We start from the raw sequence: 13,058 nt of genomic DNA, 5'->3' as shown, positions 1-13,058 counted from the left end.
TTAACGTCCGTCTCAAAATTATATTACCGATATAATAAAAAATCACTTATCCAATTTACGACGTCCCAACACTCTCAGGCATTGGGATGAAATAAACAGTAATCTTATCTCGACTATTAAATATTTTCTACAATATATTTTTCCAACATAAAATCTCCCTATCCTTATCGAGAGATAAATTCCAAGACGTAATATTTACGCTCTACTTCGTATTAATGTTTCAACAAACATTTAGATTATCTGTAATCTTTTTATATGACGTGTATATATTTATGTATATATATATATATATTTTTTTTTTTTATAAAAATTACGTGAGATTCTATTTGTTAATGTTTTTTTATCTTTTATTCGATCGTAACAGGTTCTATTTGATCATTAGGTTCTTCTATCTGAATTAAGAGTTTTTAAACAAACAAAATACTGTAATAACATTTTGTTATAAAGAGATAATAAGGAAAAAAAAATGGCATATCAGATACAGAAAAATATGAATAGATAAAAAATAAATTACATTCTTTTACATAAATAGGTAAGTATACCTAATTTTAACATTTTCTTTTTTTTTTTTTCTTTTTTTTCTTTTTTTTTTTTTTTTTTTTTTTTTAATTATATACTGATTTAACGTTTTTATTGTCATTGAATTATTTTTATTGGCATTAAATAAAAATAATTTGATTTCATTAGAAAAAAAAAAAAAAAAAAAAGAGAAAAGAATCTATTTTTATCGGTAATATTATCGCGATAAATTGTCAACCTCAGCAATAATTTCTCCGTATCATTCTTTATCGTTTACTATCGATCAAAGAAAAAAGAAAGTACACGAAAAATTATTGTTTGAGATAATCGATATTTATAAATCAATGGAAAATATCAATGTTTAATCTCTATTTCTTATAAATTATTATATTATTGTTTTTATTTAAACAAAAACGATTCCTTCGTATTGATGATTAGTAACAATTAACGAACGAATAAATTAATTATACAGATCAAGAAGTTAAAAGGTAACGAAAGAAAATAGAAAGAAAAAAATGGAGGAAAATAAAAAAAAGATAAAAATAATCTTTATACCACTTCGATGTAAAGATTAAGCAACCAATCGATTCTTATTAAAAATAAAGGCATCTTATCTAGATACCTTTATTAAATCGCAAATTCATATTTCGCATTATCATATCGTGATCCAATAGTTAAAATATATCGATATACGTATAATCGAAATGATTTACATGGATCTACAATAACTCGTATCTAATGAAAGAATGAAAGAAACGTTATAATAATGTTTTCTGAAAGCGAAAACGTTATTATTGACGAAAGAACCTTGTAATGTCAGTTTTATATCAGTTTGACATGATAATATTTCGAAAAACATAGAATTTTAATTTAATATAGAATTTTTACCATTTTTTCATATAAAATAATACTATGATTTAATTGAATAGTTAACATGTGTTTGTGTATAAATCAAATACATAGTTCGATATGGTTTTTATTGCATTATTACTTGCACATTCCACGATTAAGCAATAGTTAATTAAATACATTAATGATAGTTGGAAAAAATAAGCGAATACATTTTTTAGTATTTTCTTTTTTTTAATTTGATTTGATCGAATAATACACATGCATATGTAATAAATTATAAATAAATAAATATACATATGCATATGTGTATGTGTGTATGTGTGTGTGTGTGTATGTGTGTATGTGTGTATGTTTGTATATAATAGATCAAATACGTCATTCTACATGATTCTCCTTTATTTTTACTTTTCACATTTCCTCTTTCATTGAATAATACACACATACACAAATATATATAATTTTGTAAAATAAAATAAATAAATATTTGCTGCATAATATTTTCACACTAAATAATACTTTCATTTAATCCAATAATACATACACATACATATACATATAATAAGTCATTCGATATGATTTTCTCATTACATTATTTCCACATTCCACGAATAAGCAATATTATCGGAAAAATAAACTTACATATAGAGGAAAAGTGGTAGTATAAAAAAAGTGGGGATTCAAATTGATAAGACAGAACCAGTAGGAAGGAGAAAGATAAGGATTTCGGTCTGACGAGAATAGTATGTATTATATATGTATGTATGTATGTATGTATGTATGTATATGTATGTATATGTATGTATATGTATGTGTGTATGTTTGTGTGTGTGTGTGTGTGAGAGAGAGAGAGAGAGAGAGAGTGTGGTTATGTGTGTGTGAAAGAGAAAGAGAGAAAGAGAGATAGAGGGAGTAGAAGAGAGGGAAAATAACAAAGCTCAGTGCACGATATACTAAAACGCCATATTTTGTAACGGGATGAAAACAGAAAAGAACGGATCGGTAACGAGTAAATACGATTTAACGTTTGAAAAGTGTCGAAAGTAATAGTCGAAGATAAAGGCTTCGTGTGTTTGTTAATTGTAACATCTCGTTTGGAGAGATTACATCAAACGCTTGTAATCGTTCATTGGAATATTTAGTGACTATATCGAGGAAATTTAATTAATTAACAAATTGGACCATTCAACGACATGCTTTATAGGGTTTAAAAGGACAACGATTTTTTTCTCGGCTATTATTGTGTACGTATCTTCTTCTTCTTTTTTTTTTTCTTTTCGACATTTATTTTGCTTTTTCTTTCGTCTGTTTATACATTTATTTCTCCTTTTTTTTTTTTTTTTTTTTTTTTTTACTACTGTCATTTCTATTCTTTTATTTTTTTCCTTTTAATTTTTATTTTCCGATATCTTCTTTTTCTTTTTTCTTTCCTCCTTTCCTTTCCTTTTCTTTTCTTTTTTTTTCTCTTTTTTTTTCATTTAAATATCTCGTTTTCGAAATATCATTTATTTATTTATTTATTCGTTCTTTTTTTTTTCTTTTCATTACTTATATCTTTTTATTATTTGCAGTTTTCATTTCTTTTTTCTAATATGTATATATATATATGTACTTTTTTTTATTTCAATCATAAATATCTCGTTTTTTCTACTTTCATTCCTCATTATATCTTTTTTGTCAAATATCTCCTCTCTTTCAATAGATTATATCTCTCTTTTCTTTTTCTTTTTCATTATTATTATAGCTATTTATTATTTCGAAATCATGTCATTTTTAAATTCATACAATTCGTCTTAACCTTACCTTTATTTCTTCACGCATATTTTATCTAACATTTACCTTTTGTTAATAACTTTGTTTTGTTAATAACGTTTGTATAAGTATTATATACATTTAATTTTAAGTGCATGCTATTACATGTATAAATAAATAAATAAATAAATAAATAAATAAATAAATAAATAAATAAATAAATAAATAAATTTATATATATATATATATTATACGTATGTACATATGTCTTTTTTGGCCTTGTGTTTTTTCGTTTTAAACTTTTTATTTTTTATTATTTTTTCTTTTTCTTTCTTTTTTTATTTTTTTTGTTCAAGAGAAAAAGAATTAAAAAAATGAAAATGAAATGTGAGAAAAGAGGTCGTCAACAACTTCTGTGAACATTGAAATTCTTTCCTGTTTTTCTTTTATTTTTTTTTATTTTTATTTTTTTTTTTATTTTTATTTCTTTTTCTTAACGAATCCTTTTAATGAGACTTCTTTCATGGATCCTCTCACAGTATTTCTTCGAGTAGACAACGAAATTTATTCATTTTATTTTTATGTTTGTGTATAACATATATATACGTACTGAAAGTTTTTCTCATTATTAAAATATACGGTTGCGTGGGATTATATAAATTACTTAAGTAATGCATGTTAATATAAATAAGTCGAAAAATAAATATTAACAGATCGTAATAATTTTTGAAGAGTAATTTTAACTGTACGAAATATCACCAACAGTAGAGATATTTATTGTCCTTATTTGAATTAATAATAAATTAATTTAACTTCACTAATATATCTTTCTTTATTGAATTAATAATGAATTATCAATAGCTATCAGAAAAATTAAATCATTAAAATTATAAACTAAAAATGAAAAGCTTTGATTAGAACAAGTAGAACCATTCTTATGTTTAATTCAGGACAAAAATGAATAAAAAAGAAAAAGAAAGGCTTTAATTGAAATTATTTAATTCGATTATTAATCGAGTATCTCATTCTTTAGGTAATTAAATTAATTTAATATAAATTATATACCTAATATCATAAAGGACCCATAGAATTCAGATGCATTAATAACACGCTATTATTAGATAAATTAATAATAAATATATTTGAATCATTTTTTAATGAAAATAGAATCTCTTTATAAATTGTTAAAAATAATATTATTAAAAATCAAACGTATATATATTTTCCTTTTAATGTGTGAAAAAAAAAAAAACTTCAAAAGTCATTAATTAATTCATAAATCCATAATTGGTAAGTAAGTATACACGAATGAAAAAAAAAAAAAAAGAAAAAGAAAGAAGTAAAAAAGAAGAAAAGAAGAAAGTTATAATATCATCGACAATAGGAAAATCTTGTAATTAAAATGGCGCACGTCTCGTCGTTTCCATTATTATATTTATTTTTCTTCATTTCTTTTTTTTTCCGTATACGAGAGATCTCATCTGTTGGCTGCTTTTCAAGATCTACTCATCGGTTGCGTCTGACAGAAAGTCAATAAAAAGGAATACCGCGATAATCTTTGCAGACGTCGCGTCGAGACGAGAAATTAGTATTCGATCTTCTTTCCTTCTTATAAAAAAAAAAAAAAAAGAAAAAAAGAAACGAAAAGAAAAAAATAAAAAAGAGAAAAACAAGAGGAAAACCTTCGAAGAGGAAGGAAAATTTTATGTCGACTACATTAAAATCCACATTATATGTAGTCAAGATAAAATTTTGTAATATGTATTTATAATATATAAATACGTATTATAAAATGTGCGTGTAAATCTAATACGTCTAAAGTTCATAGATTCTTTTTCTTTTTTTATTATATTTATATTATTTATATTACGTTTAGATTATATATATATATATATATATATTTAACTAATTTAATAATAATAATATATATATATATATATATATGTAAATAAAATATAAAAATAATATATAGAACATAGAATTTAGATATTTTAGATCTGCATCATATATATATATATATATATATATATATATATATATATATATGTATATTATTTATATAACTTTTCTGTATATTTTTATATAATTTTTTATAATTTTTAACTAATTAAACAATATAAATAAAAACACAAAACAAAATAAATATACTACGAATCTAAAATATTTTTATTTCTTATATGATATAACATATGTACTATACTATTAGTTATAAAAATACATAAAAATTATCTCGACAATCGAATCGTTATCTGTATAATAATCAGGATTTTTTTCACTGACGTTATCGATAGAGATAGAAATCGTTGTTCCAAAGTACTTTGTTCTTCTCTCTCTCTCTCTCTCTCTCTCTCTCTCTCTCTCTCTCCCTCTTTTTCTTTGTAGATAATCTATAAATGATATAATTTTGATCTCATTGCATAAAATAGAATTACGATAGACAATCTGTGTACAACCAGGAAAGAAATTATATCGTGCTTAGCAATTAAAAACTAGTTTACTCGGGCACGTTTATGAATGTCTTACATAAAACTCGTAACAAAATTGATTCTAAGATCATTTAAAGTTAGCACGAAAATGAAATCTTAGTTATGCGATCGTTACAAGAAGAGAGAAATAGCAAAAAAAAAAAAAAAGAAAAAAGGGTCGAAAATCGAATCTATGAACCAATCATCTGATTCGCGTAAAAATCATGTGAGAAAATTGCACATTCGCATTTTTATCTCTGCAAGAAAATACATTTTATTTATTCCATCACTCTCTCTCTCTCTCTCTCTCTCTCTCTCTCTCTCTCTCTCTCTCTCTCTCTCTCTCTCTCTATTATGATTTTTAATATCCTAAAAAAATTTTCTTCAGATTCTTAACAATCCGGTTTCTTCGTATTTAAACAAAATAATTATATCATTTAAAACATATATATATATATATATATATATATATATATATATATATATGTATGTATATATATATGTATATAAAATATACAGTATAAAGTATAATTTATACTATATGAACTAAAAAATAATTTTAATTTCAAAATACAATATAATATAAACAAATAAAACAAATGACATTGAAATTACATGGCATTATAAAGGATTAATACCACCACTTATACTGATATTAATTAATCCTTACAATTTCTTTCTTTTTGTATTAAATTATTATTAACTTTGACATTGGTTTATACTTTTTCTTTTACGTTCAATATTTATTTTCTTTTCTCTTTTTCTTTTTTCTTCTATTACGATCAGTAAAATAGTTTTACATAAGAAAGTTCAATAACAGCTGCAGCGGGATTCGTAAAACGAAAGAGAAAGTATATTGGGAAAGAGAAAGAAAGAGAGAGAGAGAGAGAGAGAGAGAGAGACAAACGATATGCTAGTAAAAAGAAAAGAAATAGAAGAAAAGAATATTCTAAGGAAAACATTGTTTTCACAAGCGCGGTAGAAAATCAGGGATTGTCTTGACAGATTCTTCAAAACTACGAAAAAGAAAGAAAGAGAAGAGAAGAGTAGAGAGAGAAAGAGAGAGAGAGAAAGAGAAAGAGTAACATAAAGGATGATCGTTTCATGTTTGAAAAATGAACGATGCAATGCTTTGTAAAAAAAACTTGAAAAAGAATGTACGTTGATTCCTGAAAATAAATAGTTTTCTTCCATCGAGGGAAAAAATGATCAAACAAATAAAAGAGATAGAAATAAGGCGAAATTACTTATATATATATATATATATATATATATATATATATTACTTATATATTATATATACTGATATATATATCAGTGTATATATGTATGTATGTATATATATGTGTATATATGTATGTATGTATATATATGTGTATATATGTATGTATGTATATATATGTGTATATATGTATGTATGTATATATATGTACATATATATGATTTAAAGCCTCATTATGTTTCATTTCAAATCTGACTTCTTTGTTTTCCTTTTTTCTTTTTTTAAGCAGACACTATTATTATTATTATTACTATTATTATTATTACTATTATTACTATTATTATTATTATTATTATTATTATTATTATTATTATTATTATTATTATTATTATTATTATTATTATTATTATTACTATTATTACTATTATTATTATTATTATTATTATTATTATTACTATTATTACTATTATTACTATTATTACTATTATTACTATTATTATTATTATTATTATTATTATTATTAATTTTTTTTCCGGAGAATAATGGACAATGGGTAAATTATTCATTATATAAATAATAATTTAGTTTTTTTATTATTTTCATGAAATTTGATGTCTTTGAATTTGAAATTTGATGATTTTGAATCGAAAATAATTTTTATTGAAAATATGGATGAACTTCGTTTTCGGTTTCTATAGCATAAATAAAATACTTTTATTTCCTATTGAGATTATCTAAGAGAAATTATATAATAAAGTCTAAACAAAATAATTTCTAATAATTTATCACGTGTTTTATATCAAGTTTTTATTTTTTTAATTACAATTTAGATATGTATAGGAAAAGATAATAATAATAAACACGCACGGAATTCAAATATTTTCTCTCTCTCTCTCTCTCTCTCTCTCTCTCTCTTTCTCGTTATTTTCATTGGTTAATTCTATTGTTATCTATGAATGAATAAAAATGTATTATCATTTAGATATGAAGTAAATATAAAAAAGAAGAAGCAAATAGGATCATCAAGATTCTAATAAATACTATATGAGTTAGGTTATATATACAACAGGCATATGCATACGCATGTAAATAGATTAACAGATACATATATATATATATATATACATTTATATTTTTTACGTAATGATGAATTGCGTTGTAAGAAACTTAGCTTCTTTATCTTCCAATCTTAATCTTCGTGATAATGTCAAAGATCTTGCATTCAAGGTTTAGACCCAATGACATATATTCTTGGAATAATGATCAATCTTTGATTTTTAAATATATTAACTTCCTTCTTATTTTTATTTTTAAGAGTATCATAAAAATTTCGTAAACTTATCGAAATTTTTTTTAAAGTCCTCGTCATTTTTCAAACGCTCAAATTGATTATATCTTAATTTGTATGCTTTATCGGGAAAAAATGTTCTTTTTTTCTTTCAGACAAATTTATCATCAGAGATAAAAAACAAATTCATACAAACAAAGAAACAATCAAAAAAATCGATAATACTTGTTACTATTATGAGTACTCAATAAAACTTGTTACTGTATGAGTTTCTCAAGATTTCGTGCGATTATTAGAATCACAATGTGATAATTGCAATTCTTCAAAGAACTTGAAAAATTTTTGAATGGACAATGGATAAAATAAAATGATTAAATAAATTTTCATTCCTTTTTATATATATATTTTTTTTTTAATGTACAGAACAACAAATATAAAAAACAATTAAAAAATATTTAAAATATAACGAGACTTAAATTATAATAAATCTTTGAAGTTGATCCAAGACAAAATACAGTGGAAATTTGCAAGGAACTTTAGCGCCACGGTTCAGTGATCCTTCGAAGCTTCTTTGGCCCCAGTCAAGAGAAAGAGAGAGAGAGAGAAGAGCGAGAGAGTGAGGGGGAGGAGAGAGAAAGAGAGAATTTCCGTGAATTTCAGTTCGCCCGCATTTGCAAATAAATTTTACGCCATAGCTATCGATTTCCGCCAGGAATTGGGACAATCGACTCTCTCTCTCTCTCTCTTTCTCTTCCTCCTTCTCTTTCTCTTTCTCTTTCTCTCTTTCCCTTTCTCGAGACAACACTTAGCCTTATACCAAATGCATCCTATCTTCAAAGAAGAATGATGGAAGGATATCGACTTTTGGAAAATAAAAGTTAGATTGATTCAATGAAAAACGGAAAACGGATTTGAAATTTCCTTTTTTTTTTTTTTAACAAGTTCGAAACATTAAAAGAATAAAAAGTCGAAAAATGAGATAAGTTCAATAATGATATATAATGTTGTGACGTAACCTTTTCTAATTTGTCAAGTTCAATTAGGAATAAAAGAAAGAGAGGAGAGAAAAAATATTAGATAAAACATTTAATTTTGCATTGTTTTCTTCTCTTCTTTTTTTCTTTTCTTTTTCTTTTTTCTTTTTCTTTTCTTCTTTTTCTTTTTTGAACATTCATTTATAACCTTACAACAATTTTCTTTTCTTAGTAAAATGCATTTGAGAGATAAATAAGCATATAAATATTATTTGTCTTTGTACGCGATCCTCGCAAATAAGAAATTACAAAAGAATAAGGAATTTAATTAGATGAAGATGATAAAAAATGAAATCACACTGAGTTGTTTGAAATTCGCTCGCAATTAATAACAGCGCCATCTACCATTGAAAATAAAGATCGCTTTATTATCGAGGATCAGTGGATATTTTACGTTACAATGCGATAGACGGAATATTTTTAATTTTCTTATTTTATTTTAACATCGACAAAAATTAATATACGAATATGTGTTTAGAAAAGCACACTATTATCGTATTATAACTCTAATTTGTTATTTAATCATTAGAAGAAAAAAGGGAACTCTTTTCGAAGACAGTCATGTTTTTATTGAATATTATAATTGCACTACCTTACCGACCAACAATATTAGAAATCGTTTCTCAATCGAGCATAAGTGACAACTTGTTTCGAAATACAATTTTTCTTGTGAACAATATTGTTATTAAGTAAAAATTGCAGTATGCTACGTCGACTTATGGATTGTTATAGCTACGTAAATTAGATTATTGTTACTCGAAAATAGTACAAAATTTTTAATTAATGTTATACAACATACGAAGTTACATTATTGAAAATAATCTTTCTTTTTATCTTATAAAATAATAACAATAGTAATAATAATAATAATACAAAAAATATTGCTACGTTTAACCATATTCGAAGTTTAGTGGTATTAGGAGAAGCTTAAAATTTTCATTGTTTTTCAACAATAATCTCTTAAAATAATACAATCAAAATGATAGAGGAAAATGTTTACGAATCAAGGCCAAGTGTATTTAATTACACTGAGGTTTGTATTTTTTAAATAGAATAGTCATTTTTATTATGTGTTATATTATAATATTGTTATTGAGCTATCTGCTAATGACTATATTGCTTAGTCTGATTTCTGCTGTATATTTATATTGTTTGAATTTATGATCAAAGTTTATTAATATACGCTGTTATTTAATAAGTATCTAATAAAATATTTTCTTTATTTTTTAGGCAGACGACAGAACACCATTACTACCAAATACTGAAAGCAATATGGCAGAAAAAACAGCCGGAATTTCTCAAGAAACCCTTGTTTCCCAAGGTGGGCAAACAATCAAAGCAAAGAGGCTTCCTCAATATATTGCAAGTTTAGCAGCTACATTAGGAGCTGTGGCAGCAGGAATGACATTAGGATGGACCTCACCAGCTGGATTAAATGGTGTCAATTTAAAAACTATATCTGATGTTCCTATTAGTTTAGAAGAGTTCTCATGGATCGGAGCACTCACACCACTTGGTGCTGCAGTAGTATGCATACCAATTGGTATTCTTACAGATATAATAGGCAGAAGGCTTTCTATGTTAATACTCACGATTCCTTTTACAATTGGCTGGCTATGTATTATTTTTGCCAACTCTGTAACTTTATTTTATATTGGAAGGTTCATTACAGGTGTTAGCGGTGGAGCTTTTTGCGTGACAGCTCCCATGTACACCGCAGAAATAAGTGAAAGTGAAATTCGTGGAAGTGTGGGTTCATATTTTCAGTTACTCCTCTCTGTAGGTATTTTACTTACGTACCTTTTAGGTACCTGCGTAAATATGTTCTACTTATCTATTATATGTGCAGCTGTACCAATAATCTTTTGTATAATATTCTTCTTCATGCCTGAAACTCCTACATTTTATTTAATGAAGGGAAATGAAAATGCTGCTAGAGCAAGTTATATTCGACTTCGCGGAAATCAATATAATTTTGAGCCAGAATTAATTGCACAGAAAGAGGCATTAGAAGAGTCTAAGAAAAACAAAGTATCATTTCTAACATCATTGAAATCAAAAGCTTGTAAGAAAGCCATAATAATATCGTATGGTCTTATGTTATTTCAACAATTAAGTGGAGTAAATGCTATTATATTTTATGCTGGTTCTATATTTTCTTCAGGAAATAATTCTCTTCAATCTGATACAGCTAGTATCATAGTAGGTGTAATGCAAGTAATTGCTGTATTTGTTAGTACATTGATAGTTGATCGTTTAGGTAGAAGGTTATTGCTTTCAATATCTATTATTGCTATGTTTCTATGTACACTCATACTTGGTGTTTACTATTATATTCAGGAAGAAGGAGATGCAAGTAATATAAGCTGGTTACCTCTTTTATCTATTTGCGTTTTTATAATTTTATTTTCACTTGGGTTTGGTCCTCTTCCATGGATGATGATCGGAGAACTTTTTGCTCCAGAAATCAAAGGTGTTGCTGGCAGTAGTGCTTGCTTATTGAATTGGTTAATGGCATTTATAGTCACCAAAGTTTATTCTAATTTAGTCATTGCTTTACATTCTTATGGTACATTTTGGTTATTCTCACTCATTTCTGCTATTGGTATCGCTTTTGTCCTATTGTTGGTTCCAGAAACGAAAGGAAAAACATTAGAACAAATTCAACGAGAATTAAACACATAGTTAGGCATTTAGAAGAAATCTCTAATATGTAAAATACATTTTTATGTAAGAGATTAAACATTTTCATATTGCAAGACTGATTCTTTTGTAAATTTTGGAAGTCTGTAATATGTTTTAGACGAATATATATATATATATATATATATATATATATATATATATATATATATATATATATATATTATTTATAATAAAAGAGATATATTCTGTACCATTTATAATCGTTTAAATAAACGTATATTGCTATTATTATTATTATAATTAGAATTAGAATTTAAACGAAATTAATTTTCAAAATGTCTTTTAAAATTCCTGTTGTTAAATAATCGTATTCGATCGATGTGTTACCTAGCGGAAAATCTTTGATACTAATACTTATGTATCCATTGAAAATAGTATTCATATTTGTAAAAATACAAATTAATACTATTTTTATTTTGAAACATAGTAAATCTGTCGAAGATTTAAAAGCGTATTTTTAATATTATATAGAGAGCACCACTTTCGTATAAATCTATATAAATATTCATACAAATAATATTTTTCTGTTTTTATTTGTACATTATGATATGAAATAAATTACAATAAATAAATAAATTGAATAAGTCAATTTTAGAAATATTTAGTAACACGTTCAAATATATAACAAATCACATTTCTCATAATTCTTGTTCGTTTGATAATAAAAATATCTATAGAGCATGAATTTTTATAATTAATAAATCATTAAAACAATTTTATTTTTATGAAAAGTTATTGTGAAAAGCAAAAAAAAAATAAAAAGAAAAAAATTTTCACTCACAATTCTATTTGCGTTTCTTCATACCGTGTATAAGTGAAATATACTAAAAAAATATCTGTATAATGATATTTGATAATATCAGTATAAGTGAGATAGACTAAAAAAAAAGAGAGAGAAACAGATGATCGGAATGATGAAGTGTAGTTGACGAAACGAATCAACGAGAAATAAGACGAAAATAAATGTGTCTCAAAAGAATTTCTGTTATAAATATTTTCTGTTATAATTAATTTGTTTAAATTCATTGTAATAACGTTGATAAAATAAATTGATTTTCGCCCGAGTAACTTAATGTTACAAAGCGCAATTTGAAGGTTGACAAATGTAAATTTCAAAATTTCGATCATTTATCTTCAAATAAACAAGCTTAGAAAATAGATTTACTTGTATATCTCAAGCGTCTTATTTATTTTAATATTTAAATACATAGATAAATCTAAGA

The 13,058-nt window shown here is 24.7% G+C and overlaps 1 protein-coding gene across 2 annotated transcripts; it reads left to right on the top strand.

The window, feature by feature from the left end:
• Positions 1-2,319: 2,319 nt before the first annotated feature.
• On the top strand, positions 2,320-12,995 carry LOC118441413 (facilitated trehalose transporter Tret1-like). Of its 2 annotated transcripts, none has more exons than XM_035865762.2 (2): positions 2,320-2,612; positions 10,360-12,995. In XM_035865762.2, the coding sequence occupies exon 2, from the start codon at positions 10,402-10,404 to the stop codon at positions 11,812-11,814; it is 1,413 nt and encodes a 470-aa protein (XP_035721655.2). In that variant the 5' UTR covers positions 2,320-2,612; positions 10,360-10,401; the 3' UTR covers positions 11,815-12,995. The 2 variants fall into 2 exon arrangements, with proteins under 2 accessions (XP_035721655.2, XP_035721654.2); XM_035865761.2 differs by lacking the exon at positions 2,320-2,612 and adding an exon at positions 9,989-10,162.
• The last annotated feature ends 63 nt before the right edge of the window (positions 12,996-13,058 follow it).

Source organism: Vespa mandarinia, chromosome 11, assembly GCF_050613455.1.
Source record: "Vespa mandarinia isolate Hongniang chromosome 11, ASM5061345v1, whole genome shotgun sequence".
Lineage (NCBI taxonomy): Eukaryota > Metazoa > Arthropoda > Insecta > Hymenoptera > Vespidae > Vespa > Vespa mandarinia.
This window is presented reverse-complemented; position numbering and strand designations above follow the sequence as displayed.